The sequence below is a fragment of the Cebidichthys violaceus genome, unplaced genomic scaffold (genome assembly GCF_023349555.1).
Source record: "Cebidichthys violaceus isolate CVI_PGR_0920_01 unplaced genomic scaffold, fCebVio1.0.p SCAF_12, whole genome shotgun sequence".
Classification (NCBI taxonomy): Eukaryota; Metazoa; Chordata; class Actinopteri; order Perciformes; family Stichaeidae; genus Cebidichthys; species Cebidichthys violaceus.
Genome location: NW_027176285.1, coordinates 15,245,961 through 15,268,320, shown reverse-complemented (window position 1 = coordinate 15,268,320; position 22,360 = coordinate 15,245,961). Strand labels below are relative to the sequence as shown.

The 22,360-nt window shown below is 44.2% G+C and overlaps 1 protein-coding gene across 1 annotated transcript in view; it reads right to left on the bottom strand.

The window, feature by feature from the left end:
* Positions 1-22,360, bottom strand: part of garnl3 (GTPase activating Rap/RanGAP domain like 3) — a 55,331-nt gene that overhangs the window by 27,115 nt on the left and 5,856 nt on the right. The window contains 1 exon segment of the mRNA XM_068705653.1: positions 8,674-8,743. Coding sequence (XP_068561754.1) covers positions 8,674-8,743 — 70 coding nt within the window.

Sequence of the window (22,360 nt, the reverse complement as noted above, 5' to 3'; positions counted from 1 at the left end):
AAGCGCTCTGGGGAACTTTGTCTCAATGTGTGTGTCTGTGTGTGTGTGTGTGTGTGTGTGTGTGTGTGTGTGTCTGTGTGCACACTCATGTATGCATCACGCGGCCACTGCTTTTAAATCATACAACAGAAGAGTGGCAAAGAAAGGAAAAGCTGCACTCCCAACGATTCCCCAGTGGGCCGGGGGGGGGGGGGGGGGGGGGGGGGGATGATGCAGGGAAGACGAAACGGGGTAGAAGGGGGCAGCGGGTTGCGCTTCTACGCTTTAACAAACAACCCATAAAACATCTCACCTCTGCCGGGGAGCAATAGCGGAGGGATAGGGCAGAGAAGGGGAATCGAACACATAGAGAGAGGGGGACAGGATGAGGGATGAGGGCGCTGGGGAAGAGAGGGAAAGAGCAATGTGTAACGACAACAAAAAGCCGGATGATAAAAGAATAATAGCCGTCTCCACCATGCGTAACCCCGTGGGAGCATTGCAGACAGAGAATAGATGCACACACACACACACACACACACACACACACACACACACACACACACACACACACACACACACACACACACACACACACACACACACACACACACACACACACACACACTCTCTATTATACACACACTTAAACAGCTCTCATTTTAGGGCATAACTTGAACATTTCAAAAACACAATCGAGCTCACGGCGTACTCAGAGAGCCTCTGATTTCCCCAAGGCACATGGGGCAAAGGAGCGCTGCAGTGCAGACAGAGATGCATGTGTGTGTGTGTGTGTGTGTGTGTGTGTGTGTGTGTGTGTGTGTGTGTGTGTGTGTTGAGGTATTAAATCAATACTTTTGTGACTGCTGATAGATAATTGATCTCATCAGTGGGCCCGTTCATGCACACTCACAATCCTCCAGGAAGGCAGAGAACACCGAGGCGTAGGCGAGAGGAGAGGAAGTCAGCAGAGGGCGAGGATGGAAGTAGTAAGTAGGGGGGGGGGGGGGGGGGGGGGGGTGAAGAGAGGCAGGTGCACAGTCAGAGGGACGATATGAGTGAGGGATGACAGGAAAGAGAGAAAATTAGATGAATAGAGGCAGAAAGGAAGAAGAAGAGAGGAGGCAGAAAATGCAGATCCTTCATCTTCTTCTTCCCTGAACTAGACAGGGTCTGTCTGCTCCGGCTGAAGATCCTGGCTACTCGGGCTACTTGCACTTTGTGGGGTTATTATACATATTATACAGGATATGTAGGAAGCGTACTTGTTCAAGGCTGGAGGACGCAGTGTGTATGGGAGCTTAGCTTGTTACTAAATCAGGGTTTAGGGTCAAAATAGCAGGTTTACACTCCAGTAAACCCCATTCCTCATCATCACATCATCTCCACTCGTACCGTTTGGGAATACAAATATTAAAGCATAAATCTAACCAGTGTCACATCAACAAGTATACGTTCTATAGTTTTTATGGATGTTTGAACAAACATCTTTATTTTTAATACCTAAAAAATCCTTTTTCCTAATTCTTAATTCCTAATAATTTCCTAAATTCTAGATTGTAGTTTCCAACCAAATCACAGTTTTAGCATTAGCATATAATAATAATAATAATAATAATAATAATATTAATAATAAACTTTACTTATACTGTTCTTTTTGAAACAAAGGATCACAAAGTGCTTTACAAGATAGAAATGGCGGACAATTATTGACAAAACTATTTCGAACAGTTTCATTTTTACAAAATTGAGCAAAGTAGCTACTCTAAATAATTAAAATAAAAGTTAAGAGAACACCTTTGTATACAGATACAAGTGGAACAATTCAAGCAGACCGTGTGCCGGCACATTTCTAAAAACCTGTTCTTAAGAGGGATTTAATAGAGGTTCAGGATCTAGTCTAGTCTCCTCAGGGAGGTCTGTTAAAAGTCTGCCAGCAACAGTTGTCATTTTCACAGAGGCCTTCTTTTGTTTGTGTCTGTGTGAAAACGAAGGCCCAATGTTTTCAAAAAAATAATGGTGAATTTAGATAAATCTGTCAGGTAGAGCACCGGTAATAGGAGGGCAGGTCCAGTTAAGGCGCTCCCAGTGGATCTGTGTGTGTGTCTCTGTGCTGCAGGAGAGTTTTCATTAAAAGGTTGCACCGACATATTAACAGAGTCCGAGAGCCGTGTGGACATGAACGTCTCAGTGTGTCACATAGGTCATCCGATGACTCAGGCAGACGGTTTAAAAATACTCCAGCTGCTGCATTTAGAGAAGGAAGTGACACGAGGCAACCGAAAAGAACGGAAACGGAGCGCGGCCTTTCCGTTTACATCGCTCAGCTCAGTCTTTCCCATGACGAGAGACGTGTTCTTGTTCGCTTCAGAGGGCCCCTGTTGCATGGTGTCGATACAAGCAATCCCGTAACAAGACCAAAACCAACAATGAACTAAACCTCCTCACAAATATCGAGTGTGTCGTCAAAGACGGATTCATCTGTGCCACAGAGGCTCCGTTGCGTTTCCTCTCTTTGGCGTAGAGGAACAAGCATCAGGCTTTAGATACACACAGTATTCTTCTTAGTTGGATCATTTTCTTGCTGTTTTAATCTTTTAAATGCTTGAGAATTAATATAGTCTACCTTCATACAGTACAACAAGTTGAATCTCTGTTTCCATGTCGTTTCTAGGAGCTCCTCCTGTCGAGCTTTGATCAAGCAAACTGATCGCTGCACAACGTGGACGCAAAAAGCCCTTTCATGCAGCGGAAGACCCCTGCAACGCTATCAATGATGCATGATGCATGCTGTTGCTGTACAAGCAGACATCAAGTAACAACCGGTGAAGGAGGAAAACGAGAGGTGAAAATTGTAATTGAAAAGGCAAACGATGTCTGTTATGTGGCCGTTTGCCGCGTTGCCATTGACTGCAGCTGATTAGCATTAACGCTGCCCGCGGCTAGGACAAAACCCAGCCGCGCTAACAGCAGCGCCAATAACCTGCCCATAAATATGACAGCAACACTGCTGAAGGCACCGGGCCACCCAGGACTCACACCGGTAGGGTGCAGCAGCTTTTGAAAGGGGCCCTCAAGAGTGGGCAGAGGCAGCAGCAGCAGCAGCAGCAGCAGCAGCAGAGCACCATGCATCAGCTGCTTTAATAGACTATTAGTTATGTTTCAGAGAAGCGAGATGGAGAGACAAGAGCAAGAAGATAGAAGTTTAATCTACCACGTCGGGGGGGGGGGGGGGGGGGTTAGGTTAGATGCGATACTGGTTACAATGACAAACCGCCGTTTCATTCTTGCGTATAGAACGATTGAGTTTTCTTAGACCTTATGAAGAAAAATCAATTACCTTGGAGGATGCAAATTCATTTTTTCCAGTAATTACATGCATCACTTTTGCTTTTAGAAGCTGGGATACAGTTTGCAAGGGTAGAAGACAGTTTAGAGGAGCTGCAACAACCCCTGGTGCGAGATTTAAGTTGCAACTCGCCGCTGTGGCTTCGATTTAAGTGTCAAAACAACAACGACCTCCGAGTATAGATCCCAATAATAGACAGGGGCCCTCTCCTGTGATCCTGTGATCACGAGCTTCACGCACAACAAACAGAGCAAAAACGTTAAAGCAGCACTGGTGAGCTAACGTCACCTGCAGCTTCTGGGAGGGTTTGTCAGTTCGCACTAAAGCTTGCAAGTGTGTGTTCCTGTGTGAATCTAGGCGACGAGCACCACCCACCATACACTACTGTAATCCAACCATCCCACAGCTCAGTTAACCTCAGTGGCTCTAGTTGTGACTTACGTGTATTCCTGTAAAGAAGGAAGCGGTCCACACATCTTGGCATGTTGCTAAATATGAAGGCCTACAAATCTAGGAGTATGACCATCTGTATATCAATAACTCACCATGCGTCACCTCGACTTTCTAAAGAAAACAGTTTCACGCTTGCTCGCTTGTCACCAGATAGTTGCTGTGGTTAAGCGTGGGGCGGGACGGGACTTTTCTCCGTTGTTTTTGGAGCTCAAGGTAACGCGGCGCTGAGGGATCGATGTACAAATGTTTGTCTGGCAGGTGGGCGGTGCTTGGTTTTGGCTCCAACGTTTTCAACGTGGCGGCTGGGTAAAAAAAAAAAAAAAACGGTTCTCGTTTCACACTTAAATATGCTTCTGAAAACATTTTAGTAAAGAAAAAGACAATGCGGTAACAGAATGTTACAAAATATGACAAAAGGGCATCTTTATTTAACTGTAGTTTCAATATCTTTTTCTACAGGTAAATGACATTTAAGCATGTCACAACATATTAATGCTACCCCACGTAATAACATAAGAATTAAACTCAATCTTGTAATTGCCACTTGTGGCCACAGTGGCTGCTGTTGAGCAAAAGCCACGCAGCCTCTCGCTTTTGAAAGAACACACACACACACACACACACACACACACACACACACACACACACACACACACACACAAAACAAACACAGTCGCACACGGTGAGACACGCATACGCCGAGAGTGAGAATAAATTCAGTGTGACAGTGCAGTCAAAAGCCTCTGAGGCAGTGACAGTAACACTGGCAGGCAGGTGGGAGTGGAGCAGTCTGCTCACCAGTCGCTGTGCAAGACTGACAGCTAACCTCTCAACACAATGCCGCACACACACACACACACACACACACACACACACACACACACACACACACGGTTTTATCCTCAGCACCACCAACGTTTGATTTTGTTTTCCTTTGTACCACACAGATTCCCACCTCTCACCTATCCGTCACTGCCTTCATCTCAAATGAAGAAAATTCAATTTACTGGGGAAAAAAAATAAAATAAATAAATAAAATCACTGCCACCCTCTCCGAGCTGTTGTGTCAGGATGAAACGGGTTTAATTGTTGTTGGTTTCAGCTTTAGTGCCAAACACACAATTAAGCTTTTAGAAGTGGATCGTGAAGTTGTCACTGACTAAAGACAGGGTGGGAGTTTCTTTTGTGTTTTTGTGTTGTTGTCTCTTTTCTCTGAATGCAGATGCCACCATGGAGTATTTGCTTGCACGTCTTTGTGGACGAGTGTTTGAAGAGTTTGTGTGTGTGTGTGTGTGCACACACACACACACACACACACACACACACACACACACACACACACACACACACACTGATTCTCCACACGCTCGCCTTTAGTCAGGATAACTTTAGCCAATGAAGTCCTATGATTCAGTAAGTTCCAGTGCAGTGAACTGGTGAGTGGATGAACATTCCACCAGCTCCTGGTGACTTCAGGGTGATCACAGTGAGGTCTTGCCTCCACCTCTCTGGATCAGGACATATCTTAGCCATGCTAGCCTAGCTTTGCTTCTTGACTGAGATATCTCAGAACTTCGTGTCCCTCCGTTCACCAGAGGGAATTCAAATTCACTCAGAGCCTTTCGCTTAAAGGAAACTCAATAAAACATCTTACAGCGGCTCAGGCTATACGATGACGTAGCGCAGACGGACTGCAGATGCTGCTCCACGTCAACAGCATCCTGGTTGTTGGTCTGCCGCCTGCGCAAATCTATTCAAACCTTTTCCTGAAAATGTGTTGCAACTGTGGTGAATTTGCATCGCTGCAGCAATCCTTTACAACAGAACGGGTGCTTTTTGCATTTCAAAAGTGTCCCCGATTCCTCCACGTGTCCTTCATGTCCTCTGAGAACAGAGTATTTATTTCAAACTCTCCATCGGTGTGCGCTGAAATGATCCTTCACACTTCTGCACTGGAGGTCTTACTGGATCCGTCACACTTCTTAGAATGTCAAAAGTGGTTTATGTGTGGACTGGAGTGAGTCGTGCACTCGCACCGGCGTCTGTGGAGGAAGCTGCTCATATTGGCAACCGCCACCCGGTTTCCAATGATGCCAAAAATAAAAACAAACACACAGGATGAGTCACGGCTGTGCTTCTGCTGCTCTCCGTTATTAGGGAGACCCTGCTTTTGTGTCTCCCACTTGTGTTCAGACATTTGAAAGCATGTTGCTTCAAAGCGCTGGGACACACTGGCGTTAGTGTCGTGTCTGGAAAAGAGGCAACGCGAGGGTGAAGGTTTGTACTGCAGTCACTGGAACGTCACTGTAGAGGAAAAGGACTGTGTGAAAACGTTTTTATATAGAATATGTTAAATACTGCTCATAGTGGAATGTTAAAATATATATTAATATATATTTAATTAATAATATCTTTTATTCTCCGTTTAATATTTGGAAAAAAAATTCTAACTAAATGTAATGGTTTTAAGATCTCTAGGACAATAAAATGTGTATATATATATATATATATATATATATATATATATATATATATATATATATATATATATGTGAGACTAATTCTATGAACAAATCATCCATGAATGTGTTGAAGTAGGGCAACTTTTAATATAACATATCAAATTGAATATATAATATTTTAAATATATCTAGTACATATTTTTCCCAATGTATACATGACAATAGATGCATTTTAACCTAAACATTTTTTAATTTGTAAAATTCTAAGCAAAAAAATTACTACATTGAATTGTAAGTATGTTTGATGTAGTATTTCTCTCCACTTGAGTTAGATCCCATATATATATATATATTTTTATTGTGATCAAGATATGCACTGAGCAGTGCATCTTATAGTTGAAAACAAATAAGTTAATTGTAACCTTTTCTATTCTGACATTTCTTGTTGCATTCCTTCTTATCTTCAACGTGAGGCTAACATTAGTACATTATCAGAATTGTGGATATTCAACACTTCTATGTATTTGATGGACATGTCAGGTGCTGAGATGTTGCCCGCTTCACATCGAACAGGCACACAAACTCAACGCTGTCAACACGAGGAGCTGTTTGTTGGCTAGAAGGCATCAGAACCAGAATCGTTCCCAACCTTTGCACAAACCTCCCCTGGAGACACGCAGCCTTAAACAGTGCGAGAGCCAGAGTTGACAAAAACACTTTCCTTTGTATGTTCACACGGGCAATTATAGTTCTCTCTCCAACAGAAGAACGGAGACGTAGTTCCACCGCAGAGTCAAGGAGCAAAGATTCGACTCGTTTGTTTTTCACATTTCTGTTTGGTATGAATTAAAGAAACGAGGCGTCGAGGCGCCGGTCGCTTCCCGTCGAGGTGCTAAGCTAATCACTCGCTAACGCTGGCTTCAATTTTACTGATCAGACATGAGAGCGCTATCGATGCTGTTATCTAACTCGCAGCAGGAAAGCGAATAACCCAAATATTTCTTTCACACAAAATCCACAGATACAGATGCTGTACACATTTCAAATTATTATCCACACGTCCCGATGTCCACCGGTTTCTGTTTCCATCACTAGCAGCAAAATGACTTCTTTTTCCCCATCATGACTCAACGCAGCCACATCGAAACAAAGACTTAGAATTAAAAAAAAAGAAGAATTACTGTAGTTTTAATTGTATTACCCCTTATGCTGAATGAACAGTGTAAGTGAATTATTTAAAACTGTGATCACTATAAGTGGTTTCCACTTAATTATACAACATTTGATAGATGCAACAATTAACAAATCAAGAATGAATGACACTAATTATTAGTTCACAGCCTACAGTGAACATCCAGGGAGGTCATTTCAACAGGACCGGTCCCTCGAATTACCGGCAAACCCTGGAAGTTGACAACTGTGTTCAACGTTTCATCCATTTACAATAATTACCAAAGCATCTAAAAGTGTATCCATCGTGATGGATCACAGAGGACCTCTTCCTATCAAACTCTAGTGCAGCACAACACAAAGATAAAGAAGCCATACAGCGTTTAGTGTGGAGGAAGAGGAAGAGGCGTCTCACACGCTGAGTACTGAGGCTATCAGTTCACCCATGCTGGCTCACACTCACTACGGTGTTTGGAAACTGCTCTCTCTTTCTCTCTCTTTATTTTTCTCACGTACACACCCCCCCACACACACACACACACACACACACACAGCAGCATTGTGTGTCTGCTAGCGCTGATAGGCGGCATGTGGTTTCTCCTCAACACTAATCAGTCGTACACGTGGAGCGCGGCACTCATGGAACAACCCACAATATGTCGCGGGTAGGAAGTACGATTGCAGTGTGAAACCGTAGGACTTCCTGTGCCTCTGGGCTAATCGGGACGCACAGAGACGCAGTGGAGGGACGCACACACACACACACACACACACACACACACACACACACACACACACACACACACACACACACACACACACACACACACACACACACACACACACTCTCCCCTAAAGCAATAATGACTCAACAGCTTAGGAACCAACCACAAAGACGCACACTGTGATGCAGCATTCAAAACAAATGAACTTTGGAGGCTGAGCAGGCAGCAGAGTCCTGCATCACTGTGAGACGATCACCCATTGTGATCCACGCTGGCAAAGCACATCGCTGGACCACACCCAGGACGTCATGACTCATCAGTCCCCCCCTCTGTTGTCCGTCCATGTCAACAAAAAAAAAAGAGGGGAAGGCAATAACACAGAGAAAGAGAGAGAGAGAGAGAGAGAGAGAGAGAGAGAGGCGAAAAGGGAGGGGAGATCATGAGCAGAAGAATCCACAAAGAGGATGAGGGGACGGTCACAGTGAGACATAAAAGACAGCAACAAACAGATTAGTGCATTGTGGGTGGGACTCACCAGCTCCACCGAACCATAGTGTTTCCTGCTGAAGTCTCCACGCCTGCAGCCCAAGTCCTCCGAGGCAGAGCTGCAACACAAACGCATGGTCAGACACATGGCCTGTCTGTCCTCCATCGCACAACACAGGCACATAGACACTGAGGCAGTCGCAGCATCTGCTTTTCTTCCGTCTTTCTTGGATCTCAATTTGTCTTCTTGGTCATGCCTACTTTGTTCGCCCTGCTCTCTCTCTCTCTCTCTCTCTCTCTCTCCTCTTCCCTTTTTTCTTTCTGTCCCTTCCTCCTGTCTGAGTCTTTGTCGATGTGGCTGGCCGGCTGGTGGCATGGTGACTGGCCCGGGAGCGGCGGCCGACCCCAGTTCTGATTGAGACGCTGGTCCTGATTGAATTAAGCCACAGTGATAGATGGAGAGCGGACTGCAGCGACTGGTCAAACGAGCCAAATGCGCTCACAGACTAGACACGTCCGCCAATACATAGAAAGAGACTACCAGCTTTCACTGTTACATGCAGAACAGCTGGATTTTGAAGATTTGGGATATTTGTAAGGCCTTCTACCTGAAAAATGATCAAGTATCAAATGTTAGGGAAACAGTGATCCAATGACTTTTCATCCAACACCATCATTAGCCTCAAATGTATACATTTAGCACAAATATTAGCATGCCTACACGCTAAATTAAGATTAGTCAGAACAGATGTGTCCTAAAAATGCAAAAATATAAACACATGAAATAATTTTGCATGTTCCCCTAAGATAAACAACAACCTGTCAACTTGAGAAGGGCCAATCAGTGTTGATACACACTGTTGAAAAAAAAGACATGGAGACAAGGGAACCGGAAGCACAAAATACGAACTTATTTCCGCCTCTTGGGACTCATTCCTGCAGCACTCTATACAGCAGCGAGCGGTAAACCATGTGTGCACATGTGGGTGGTATTTCATGTTTGCATACGTCTCTACGATTGTCTGAGTGACAACATGACCTGCATGCTTTCTGCTTCCTCCGTCTCTTTGGACCACATCCCCCACTCCTCTTATAGCTCTCCTCAACTCTTTTTTTTTTTTTTTCTCTCTCTCTCTCTCTCTCTCTCTCTCTCTCTCTCTCGCTCTCTCTCTCTCTCTGCAGAGTGGATACTATATAATGCACACTCAAGCTTAAAGGACGCATTTTAAAGAGCGTTTCGTGCTACAGGATGTATCCATCACCCATTCCTGACCCACTCTCTTCCTCTATGTACTGGTGCGATCGGGGTGGGGTCTGCTGGGAGCTCCACCACAACATGTGCTCCATCATTACCATCGTGCGCTCCCACTTTTTCTTCTTCTCAGCAGCCGGGTTGCTATCTTTCCTGCCCCTCGCCTTTCCTCTGAGAGGGGTCATGAGAAGGATTGCACCTTGGTGCTGGGAAGATGGAGTGATACCACCACACCCACCTTCCTAATGAAACCCCCTCCATCTCCTAAGGAAACTCATCTCCGTCTATTAAGCCTTCTTGGGATGGTACATATGGATGGACATAATAAAAGATGAAAAAATATAGAGGTTTTTTGGGGGGTTTTGAAATTGCATGTACCATCAACAACATCTCTCTAGTCGCCGTGGTTCAAGAGGGATTTTTTGAGTTTCAGAACCTTAGTTGGTTTGACTTGAGGAAATGCGTGCATCAAAGCAGTCACTCACACACACACATACACACACAAGGAAAGATGCGTTTTCAAAACCAAAAAACACTTGGCTGTATATTGCCAGATTTAAAGTGCTTCCCTGTGTACTTGGGGGGAAAACTGATCAGTGTCAAATTCTCTCTCTTTCTCTCTCAACATGAGAGATATTTTAACACATGTAGGAGGTGTAGCCCTCGGCGAGTTAAGAGCCATTTGTGCACAAGGCGGCTTCTGTCAGACCTCAAAAAGCTGTGCCGACACCTATTAAAGAGGTGGAACGAGCCGAAGGAGTAAAGTGCCTTAAGTGTAATGAGGAACATGTACCTGTCAACAGAGCTCTGGGAGTGCAACGCAGTGGAGATGACATATTTAGATGGATTTAGAGTATAGCGTGTTAGAGGAATTAAAGCAACAAAGAAAAGGATCCTTTAAGGTGTGAGCTTGTTCATCCTGTCAGGAATTACTTCTGTATACGCCGAAAATTAGGTTTGAAACCGAAAATACTTTATTCTTGGGGGAAATACAAACTCATGTTTTCACTTCAAATCTCCAGCAAGTGCTGAGTTTTATCAAACATGTATTTGAATACATAATACAGCTTAAAGAGCCCATTTTATACTATTTTATATTATTGCTGTCGGTCAGTCAGGTCAACTAAGGTCAATACTTGGGTCCAAATTTAAATATCTCAACTATCGGATGGATTGCAAAGACATCATGGCTTTTATCTGACGGCAACATTCAGGATGGTTAATAACTAAATACCTGCAAAACTAAGTTGCATCCCCATCAGCTTCTGCTGTACTTTGAGTTTAGTGCAAAGTAGTACATGCTAGCATGCCAACGTACACAAATACTTCAGTGAACGTGGTCAAAATGATACCTGCTGAACATCAGCATGTTAGCCTCGTCATTGTGGGCGTGTTAGCATACCGGCATTAGCGTTTAGCTCAACCTACTGCACGTACAGACTACAGAGCTACCAGCATGGCTCCAGACTCTCAGTCTTGTGATTATAAGAGTGATTGATAAAAATCACTAAAAGGCCTCACAGTCCCGACATGCTGCTGAACATTTGAGACCATTATCCAGCATTCAAAGCTGCCCATATGTTTGGACATCATAACTTGAACTCTGCACCACCAAAAAGGTTCAGTCACTTCGTGATGGCTGCTGGCCAAAGAAAAAATGACGTTGAAAGCTTGGACCAAAGAGAAACAGCTCTGAAACAGAACAGAGGTAGAATAGATATTCATTACTCAGCTGCTGCCCTCAGTAATGGAGGACGGGAAAGGTTACAAATTGTGGTTTCTGTCACAAGACAATGGACAGTCGCCACTGAAAGGCTCCATACAGTACAGTGAAATGTGAAGCATAAATCACACTGCCACCCATCATACTAGACCTCATGCTGCCGAAGAAAAGAAGCCAATCCTTTTATCGGTTACGTTGAATACGGTACGACTCTTTAAACCTTTTAAATCGCTCCATGAACAGGCTCTCTTCGAGAGTGTGGCGACCTCGATGCCAACGAGCCGAGGCAAAAACAAGACTCTTGAGAGCAACAATGAAAACGTATTAAAAAAAAAAGGTCCAACATCCAGAATTTATCAACCATTCAACAGCTTTCTGTCTCTTACATACACCTGGCAATTAAATGAGCGTTATTAATAATTTAAACGACTTGTTTCCTCTACTGCAGTTCCTAGAAATGACTGCAATCATGTGACCTTAAAATGTGAAACAATAGCACTCGTCTCGTTTCCTCCAAAATGAGGTAACAGGTTCAATTTGGCAACTTTGGTAAAAAAAAAAATGTTAATCCAATTTGAATTCATTCGCTAAGACTTTAATTTGTCAATTCATGGATGAAAACTAACTAACCCATCAGACACTTTTTCTACCAGAGCCTCTAGATTATACTTAATAAAACTAATAATAGAAAATATGAGGACGAGCTGGACGAAGATGCAGGTGACTATCAAACACAACTGAGAAAAAAGCCAAAATCATGCCATAACAGCAATATGATAAGTCATAACAAAAAGCTTTCATAACAAAAGGAGCATTTCATGGAAATTTCCTGACATCTCCGGCTCTTCTCCTCCCTCTCCGCACCAGTGGTGCAGCATGGAAAGGAGGCGTCTCCGCTACTGGCAGCACTGTGCCATAAGAGCTTTATGATCACCGTATGATCCCTCTCTCTGTTCAGGTGCAGCTGCATTGCAACAGCATGGCTTTTTCAGAACAATCCAAGAGGCTGGAAATGAGCTGCCGTACGAAGTAGCCCCGGACGACATCTGAACTCGGCTGTGCAGTTTAAGCCAGATGTCTGCCTCCTGTGCGGCTGCATACGTTATTATGTCGCTGTCATAATGCCAGAGCCGCATGTACCTCCACTCTACCATGAACAGAAAAGCATGCGATGAATAATTCATAGTTTTCCTTGTGCATACTGAAATATCTGCACAATTAATAAGCAACAGAATATCCGCACAGATGAACCGACTCAGTTTCATTAAAAACTGGCGACAAAGCTGCGCATAAACCAGCGCAGTGGTTCAATTAAATCAAAAAACAACAAAAAGAGTCTGATGTGAAGCGTCAATACTTCCAGACTGGAGACTTGTGGATTCAGTAGGACTCCGTTTTTTGCCAGCCGTGCCAGAGTACGAAAACACTTCATACATAACTAGTATCAAAACTCGACCCAAACAGTCGATTCATCTTAGCATTATTAGACGATCAGATTGCGCAAAAAAAAGGCACTTTACGCATAAATGGTTCGCACACCGGAGCAGGTGTCTTCAGCTTGCTCGGGGCTGCAGGATGAATTTAAAGCCAGTGCTGCAGGTATGTGAAGGAGCGAGCACAGAGAGCGATGCATTCAACAGATGAGAGGCAGCATGCACACACACAGGTAAAAGTAGGATGTTTGTCGGGTTGTTTTTTTTGGTTGTTGTTGTTTTTTTACCGATGATTGAAAGTCAACAGTTTGTTAGAGGCTGGATCCACACTGTTCATGTCCCCATGCGATGTCAGTCCAGCGGACCGGGCGACAACAACAAACCGGCGTCTTCTTCTTCTTCTTCTTCTCTCTTCTCTCCGAGTGTGTGTGTGTGAGTGTGAGTGCTCGTCCTCCAGTTAAGAGCGCAGGGACATCACTGCGGCGCAAACTCCTACAACAGCTGATCAAAACCCGGTTGGCGGTCGGACTCTTTTTGGCTCCGGTCTCTATACGCGCAACTGGTCACAGCGTGATGATGAAGCGGAACGGCTCTGCCATAGGAGCTGTGCGTCTACTGTGTTCTCTCTCTCTCTCTCTCTCTCTCTCTCTCTCTCTCTCTCTCTCTCTCTCTCTCTCTCTCTCTCTCTCTCTCTCTCTCTCTCTCTCCCTCTCTCTCTCTCTCTCCCTCCCTCTCTCCCCCTCTCTCCCTCCCTCTCTCCCCCTCTCTCCCTCCCTCCCTCCCTCCGCAATTTGTTGCTGGAGGCTCTGCAGAGCAAAAGGCACCATTCAGAGCTGAATATCTGTACCCCCCCCCCCCCCCCCCCCCCACCTCCCTCTTATTCTTCTTTGAGCTACTGTTACATCACCGTCAATTACGTGACGCTTTTCTACAGTTACAATATCCTGGAGCGCAGAGTGATGTTCGGATATATTCCTGGCAGGATGCAGCAGGTTCGCTTCACATCAGTCGGGATTTGAACATGCATTTATTCATCCTGGTCAGTTAGGAGCAGCAAAGGGCAGGAAACGCAGCCTGTGGTCTACTTTGCATCCTATTAGGTCGTATCAGCTTCTATTTTGAAGTCAATTGTCGTTACACTTGCTAATAAGTCACCTTTAACTTGTAACTAACGGCTTTATTAATAGTGAGCCAATACGTTCCTATTATTCCATATGATAGAACAGAATAAGCTATTGATGAGAGCAACTTCTGGGTTGCCAGGTTGTGAACAACTTTTTTCTTCATCGGCCTGATGCAGTTAATAAACGAGTTGGTAATTCATCATCATGCTGGATTTCCTGCTTTCTAATGAGTCTAACGTTGTACATGCTAGCATGCCATTAATACAAGCTTGTAATCCGGCAAGTCTGCCGTTGTAAACATCAATATATTGATTTTGGTCCCACAACACTTTTTCAAAACCTCAAAAGTTGTTCCATTGGACTATACTATAATGCATTAATATATTGTCTGCTTAGATCTTTAAAAAAAAGGATATAAAAGGACAATATAATAAAAAATATTCTCTTAAAAGCTGATCTCTGCAGTTCTTTTCGCCACTCAGATCACATCAATCACTCTGCTTCGCTCTCTGGGGTCTACCCATAATGGCACTCAAAGAAAGGTCCAGGCAATGACGAGGTCATTCATTCATTCATTCATTCATTCAGCCTCCCTCTTCTCCTCTCTCTCATCTCTCTCTTTACCTCTTCAAAATGCGCTTCATGCCTTCCATTGACTTATTTCACACTGTGTGGTCACAATGTGCGAGTGGCGTTCATTACACCGCTGATGCATTCATCAGAGGAACTGAGTGATGGCGTGTCACGGCAAACGTCCACTCCTGAGCTTTGTAGTCATTCGTCTCCCTTTCTCAGTGTTTCGGGTCCCACAGACCCCAATAATGCATGTGTCAAAATATCAAAAGCATCCCTTTTAAAGTCATCTTTTCTTCTCTTCTGGCCTTATCAAAACGCAATGCTGTAACAAGTAATTAAGTGGTTTAATTAGCCAAAAACTGAGTTTGCACATTTGCTGAATATATTTGGAGAAAATATGGAAATTATGATAAAAAAAAAGCAATATTATTACTGGAGCTCGACTAGATTTTAGCTTATTACGGATATATCGGTAACATTGGAAGAAATTGCCAAAGTAGGTTTAAGGTCGTTTAGAAACTAGCGTCTTTATGACATCATTTGTCCACATTAGCGTCTCAACGCTCCACTACGTTCACGCCGTTTGGTGCCGAGCTGAAACTCTCTCTATAAAGCTCTGTGGAGTCGAGAGGAGCTTCAGCATCAGGTGATGATTCTCTGCAGGTTTGTTACTACAAGAGACTCTTTACACATCGTCACATTGTTTTCACATTTTAATCTGATACGTTGTGATCATAAAAATACCAGCTATAGGCCGTTTTGAGCATCGTGGTGATAAAACAAGGAGTTTTGTTTAAGCTGTTAAAAAGAGCCCGGGTCCAAACGTCAGGGGTTAGGTTTCAAACACTCAAAGTAATGAGAAATACTAGATACTTATACTTGTCATGTCACATGTCAGTGTGTGTAAATAGATGGAGCACACAAGGAAAGAAGATATTGAACATGTGAGCGGAAGAACAGAGGAATGTGGCAAAAAAAAACAGACTTTAATTGTTTATTCTCTGCACACACACACACACACACACACACACACACACACACACACACACACACACACACAGCAGGTGAAATATGAGCTTAGTTAAATCTGATACCTTCACAACAGCTCTGCCACAGCCTGTGTCTCTAGCTCAGTCTGCGCGCGCACGCACACGCACGCACACACACACACACACACACACACACACACACACACACACACGTCATGAAAGAGTGCAGGAATGCTCGGCTCAGGCTACATGGCACTCAGCTGCTCATCAATTTTTAATCAGCAGAAACCCCCCCTCTGTGGCACGCCACACCACCGAGAAAACACCTAAAGCTTCCGACACACGTGGCGTTTCTGAACTGCCTTTCATAGACAGGCTCACGTCGACATGCAGCTGAGATCCGCGACAGCCGGAAGAAAGAGAACTCCTTTTCACTGAAAACACTGAAGCCCTCGTTTCCTCGCGTCAGGATCGAGTTACAAAGGATCAGCCTGAGATACCTGAACACCCCCGCCTCTAATTAGAGCCCCAGGACACACACACACACACACACACACACACACACACACACACACACACACACACACACACAGAGACATTCATACATGTTGCATAAACACAGCGTCACCACACACCCTCCCATTGTTACACTTTGACACGCACTGTCCACATGACCTTTGCATAAGGGCCTCTGGTTTCCAATGGTCGTCTGTAAAGCCCGTCTGTAACGAGGGAAGTCAGGAGGGGGAGACTTCCTGCTCAAAGATCAGCTCGTTAATGTGGCCTTGGAGCTACAGTATCATCCTGAATGCATAACAAAGCTGCCATGAGAGAAATAGCTAGTACACTGTGGTAGTCAAATGATGAGGAGAACAATACACCGATCCCTCACGATGAAAAGAAGACAGGAAATACAAGGTGTATGCGTCCAATTCGTTCCTGACGTCTCCCTTCATCTCTACTGACGAAGACGAACCGTTAAATGATCTAAGATGTATACGACTGCAGCCAACACATTTCTTTTTATTATTATTGTTGATTACTCTGGAGATTAATTCAACCAGATCCTCGAAACCCAACTCAAATATTATGATATTTGCTAGAATATAAGAGTAATTAAAGAGAAATGAAGGAGGAAAGAGTGGATCCAGTGAATTTTGGGTAGCCTTAATGGACAAATCTATGTATCCACTTATCCTTATCCATCAGTTAGCTGCACCAGATGATTATTTTGCTTATGGATTATGGATAAAACTGTCAGAAAATGGTAAATATTTGCTCATCGCAATCTCCCACATGGCAAGATAACGCGTTGAAAGGGTAAAGGTAAGACACAGCTGTCATGACCAGACTGAGACCTGGACACTGAAGACTGGCAGCAGAAAAAAGAAGGAAGAAAGAAAGTGTGAAGGATGCAGAGCTCGATAATCCCGCTGAGAGGCGGACCACAGAACAAGCCGCTGTAGCTTTTAGAACAGGTACCCTGTGGAGGCTTTGACCACTGTTTTGTTTGTGTTGTGTGCAGACATTCCACCGATGGTTGGTGGCGGTAACGCGCACGGGGAACTTGGTGCTTGAGGGGTTGAAGCATCAGAATTCAGCGTCCCTACTTTCTACACATTTATTAGGCTTTGAGGATACACAATGTGTGTTGGCGAACGTTAACAAAACTGTAAGAAGGGTACCTTGAATAGTGCAACAGGTTCCACTTTGTACCCAGAATGAAGGCTATAAGACGCTGGAAGGTATTTAAATGCATTGTGACGGGGGGGGCAAATAATAACCATTCATCGATTCATTTTCTGCTGATCGACCGTTTTGGGCAGTCCAACCGTTATTCTGCAGTCTAGTCGCCTTCTACTTTAATGCGCATGACATTTGCACATGGATTAACTGAAATCACACGACACTTATGTGTAACCGTATTTTGTATTGGGTCATTAAGAGACCGAGTGCTCTTAAAACAGACCTAAAGGGTTCACTCACACACACACACACACACACACACACACACACACACACACACACACACACACACACACACACACACACACACACACACACAGCTTTCCATTACGCTGAATAACCAGTGAGCCTTGTGCTTTGGAACTACTGAGGGTTTCAGCATATAAACTGTAGAACCCTTTAAATCTTGTACATGCCAGTGTGTGTGTGTGTGTGTGTGTGTGTGTGTGTGTGTGTGTGTGTGTGTGCGTGTGTGGGACCCAGCAGTGGTGGACTATCCCAGGCTTGGCATTCCCCAGACAAATGCAACTTCAAAAGATCAGGTTATAAATGTAGGTGGAAGCATTACAGCGCGTGGGTTCAATCCATGTGTCCGTGCCAGTAATGGCTGCAGTGCACAGGTACACACAAAACAACCGCGAGTGTGTATCCACAAGCACTTTGGCACGTACAGCCTCGGCAGCGGAAGCCCGTGAAGCCGCACGACGCGGCACGACGCGGATCAGGAGCTCTCGACTCGATACTGTGCTAATCCCTCGGAGCTGAACGCCGCCTTCTCTCTGGACAGCTGCCACTCCGGCCCTTTGGTCTCACCAAGTAAGCCGTGTCTGTCCACGGCACCTTTCCCACGCGTCGGATAAACAAAAGCCTCCGTTGCTGGGCTGCGTGTGAGAGCGTGAAAATGTGAAAAATGCAATTAGATGTGCAGCTCTCAACACTGGATCCAAAAGGAGTAATGGCTTTAATTGGATATATAAAAATGAGTAAAAACATGAATGCAAAGTGCATGACGCACCTCTACAAGCATCAAGGCAGCAGGGCTGTTTTTGCATCACACACACATCCTGATACAACATGCAAATCCATAGACCTGCCATGATGTCACCTTTCATTGATGACGCTTTGGTTCCGGTTTAGTAAAAAGGCTTCATTTGAATGTGGCATTATTCACCCGGCACCACACTGGAACAGTAGAAGCAGCAAAATGGTGAGTTCAAGAAGACATTTAGCTTGGACTTCGGAGTTTTTGGCATCGGTTGTACTTCCGAACACTTTCATGGTAAAATGGAGTATTGCAATATTTATCGTATCGCAATATATATATATATATCGCGATATATAGCATCGCGGGTGCTTGCCGATACGCAGCCCTAGAAAATACTGGGGCTTCTTCAGTGAGAAGTCAGCGCAGAGCGGCATCGACGGCTCGAGATATTCTCTAACGGCAGTCATTTACACAAATAAGCGCGCGCGCGCACACACACACACACACACACACACACACACACACACACACACACACACACACACACACACACGGATTTGGATTCAGACCGTGGCCTCTTTGTGTCTAGTGCGTCCCAAATGCCAGCAGGTCACCGCGTGGCCTCCTGTGAAATGTCACCGTGTCGGACTGCAGAGATTGATGATTGGCGCTCTCATTAAATGTGATCAGGTGGATTAACCTTTTGTCTGTAACGGTCAGACCGGCTCTGGACAACCACTCTGCCCCTTCGCCCTATGGCTACATGCGTTGTGTGTGTGTGTGTGTGTGTGTGTGTGTGTGTGTGTGTGTGTGTGTGTGTGTGTGTGTGTGTGTGTGTGTGTGTGTGTGTGTGTGTGTGTGTGTGTGTGTGTGTGTGTGTGTGCAGATTTTTGGGACACTGACAATACACTTTAGTCCTTAATAAAATAAATAATGCATTGGTATTCGTGGGCGATGATTTCTGCTGTTAGAGATCACAAAGAAACCATTGAGCTCGTTGTCCATGTCTGAATTAAACGCTCAGCTGCTCTCGACATAAACACCACTGTTTCTTAATTCTGTATGAAGTATGAATGAGCAATGTACAGTACCAGGCATGTCATTTACTACACCGCCTCAACTGCGTACGAAACAACTCACGCTCTTAATCTGAAACTCTTCAGCTCGAGTCTGACTTCGGACTGGTGCAGGATCAAAAAGCTTGAGTCTGACTTCAGACTGGTGCAGGATCAAAAAGCTTGAGTTAAATGACGGAGATGCAAAGTGTGACACTGACCCTCCACCATATGATAACATCACTGCTTATACAGGGAGATTCTGCCCTCTTGTGGCTATAATGTTTATCACAATTAAATAAGAAACAATATATTATCATTTCATCATGTATAGGTAACGTTAACCCTCTCCGGCATAAATTATGCTATTTAAGGAAGAAAAAAAATATTGGTACCTTATTTCACAGAAGATTCAGAAGGTTCTTCTGATGAACAACCAATTACATTTAATCTTAATTATCACCCCCACCTACCCCACCTGGGTATTCGTACGTCGCCTCGTGGCAATGATGTCCAGTAAGGGTGAGAACAATGCATTTGTGGTGATGATTTATTTAGGCAAAAAAAGTGTATATGCATTAAAAATGGTGTACTGGAAAGAAACATACAGACACTAGTTTCTTTATAAAGTACTTCAATCATTTTTGGAACCTTCCGTCTATATTTTCTTGCTTTTTTTAAAGAGAGAGGCACATTTTCTGCCTCTGTAAAAGAAGTACAATGTGTGGGTATGGCTCCATGTTATTCTCTCCCTACACCAATCTACTATCATAAAAAGGCAAATATGAATCATTCTTGGCTTGAAATACATCCAATTCTTTAAAGTCCCCAGAGGATAAAGTGTAAAAGTGTAAAAACTTTTCATCTCGCACCATCCTCAGGTCAAACTTGTGATCCTTCCGATACACTTGTAAAACTATCCTGCTAAATTCAGCTGTACTTTGTGTTTAGTGACAATAATCATTGTCGTTAAAGTGGGACATAGATCCTGTCTGTATGAATGGGAGGGTGTGAGGGTCCTAAAGAGTTTGTAGTCGCCATGGAAACGCAGTGCAGTAGAGGGTTCAGTGAGGCCTGTCACTCACAAACTGGAAAATGCACGCATACGTTTAAAGCAATAGCAGAAATAGCAACATGCCATACATGTACTATCGCAGTACAACTGAGAGGCCGAGAGTTAAGGGAAACTCCCTGTGAGATGTTTTGTTTTTAGGAATGTCCACACTTCAACAACTTAATTTGATCCACATCTTTACAACCTCTGCTGAAAATATACTCTTCCTCGTTGACTCCACGCATACTTTCAAGCTGCTGCACTTCCTTCTCTCTTTCTCTCTATGGCTCAGTCTCTAACCAGCAAGAGGTTTTGGCCGGCCTCCCTTAAAACCGCAGGGTAAAAATGCACATCAGTAACCCTTCACGGGCTCCGCTTCCTCCTCGGCCTCTCCTGGACCGCTCTGTGAGGGTTATGACGGCGGCAGAGTGCTGGTGTGAAGCGCCTCACAAGCGTTCACGCATACAGCGTCCGTGCTGTGCAGACTTCCTTTGATATCGTTCATAATTCAAACACCACTCACACACACACACACAAAAAAAAGTTTATACAACTTTGAGAAAAAGGGAAACAGAACAGGACTCTTGCATCTCGACCGACGCCTTTGCTTTAAAAGGACAAGTCGCTCTACGTCGGGCTTATGATGGGAAATGTTTTTCCAGCCTCGGAGCGTTCCCGTAGCAGCGCACAGTGCATTTTAATGTGTAGGTATGCGTCTTAAAGCCCTAAATGGAAGCAGATGTTTCAGTCGAAGAGTAGACGTACATAGAGCGGTAATCAAGTCAGGGATTTTTTCTTTCCTTTTCTTTTTTTTTTTTTTTTTTTCCTCCAGTAATTTGAATCTATTTTTCTGACTAAATGAGCCCGGTGCTCTGCATTGTGCGCATGGCTGAACTGCGCCGGGTTGTGCTGAGCTATGCAGCCACATATGGGAGTGATTACAGTCCGGTGTTTATCAGACCTCACTGAGGGACCGACTCCACGACGGAGCAGAGCAGAACCAGCCGCGCTCACCATTTCAATTTCCCAGCTACAACCTTCTATGGAAATCAGTGATCAAGTGATACAATATTGCACCAACACTGAGCATGCAATCCAACTATAATAACTTGACTCTCCAACCCAGCTGTCAGCAGTCAAGCTGCATTGTGGGAAATGTAGGTGGCTAGTCGTCACGTTCGGGCAAAGGACGAATAAAATCAATAGCTTTTTTGCTGCATTAAATCGAGATTGAGTGCTCGTTATGTATTTTTTGGGGGGCAAAAAATGACAGAAAATGTACTGGTTCCAGTTTCTCAAATGTGAAAATGTCCAATTTTCTTACTCCTCTATGACTGTAAAGTAAATATCTTTGTGTTTTAGACGTGTTGATTGGACCAAACACATGCAAGGGTTAGGGATGGTTGGAAGGAAAGTCGTATCAGCAATTCATCTGCCAAAACAATCACGATCCCCTAACCTCAACCAAGTATGTTTCTATGACTGCACCTAACCCAGCCTCATCATCATCATAACAAGGATTTGAGATGGTTTTGGAGGGTGCTGAAAAATGATGTTGACCTGCTGAACGATTAAAATAATCTTTAATCAACAGTCTGCACTGTGTCTTCATTCTCTCTTGTCCAATCCAAACTACAAGAGTACAAAAGTCTGTGTGTGGTATCTGCCTCTAACGTGTGTGTGTGTGTGTGTGTGTGTGTGTGTGTGTGTGTGTGTGTGTGTGTGTGTGTGTGTGTGTGCGTGAGGGCTACACGAGTTCACAGTATGCAAAGCAGAGGAGAGCACCAAGTCAGCAAAAA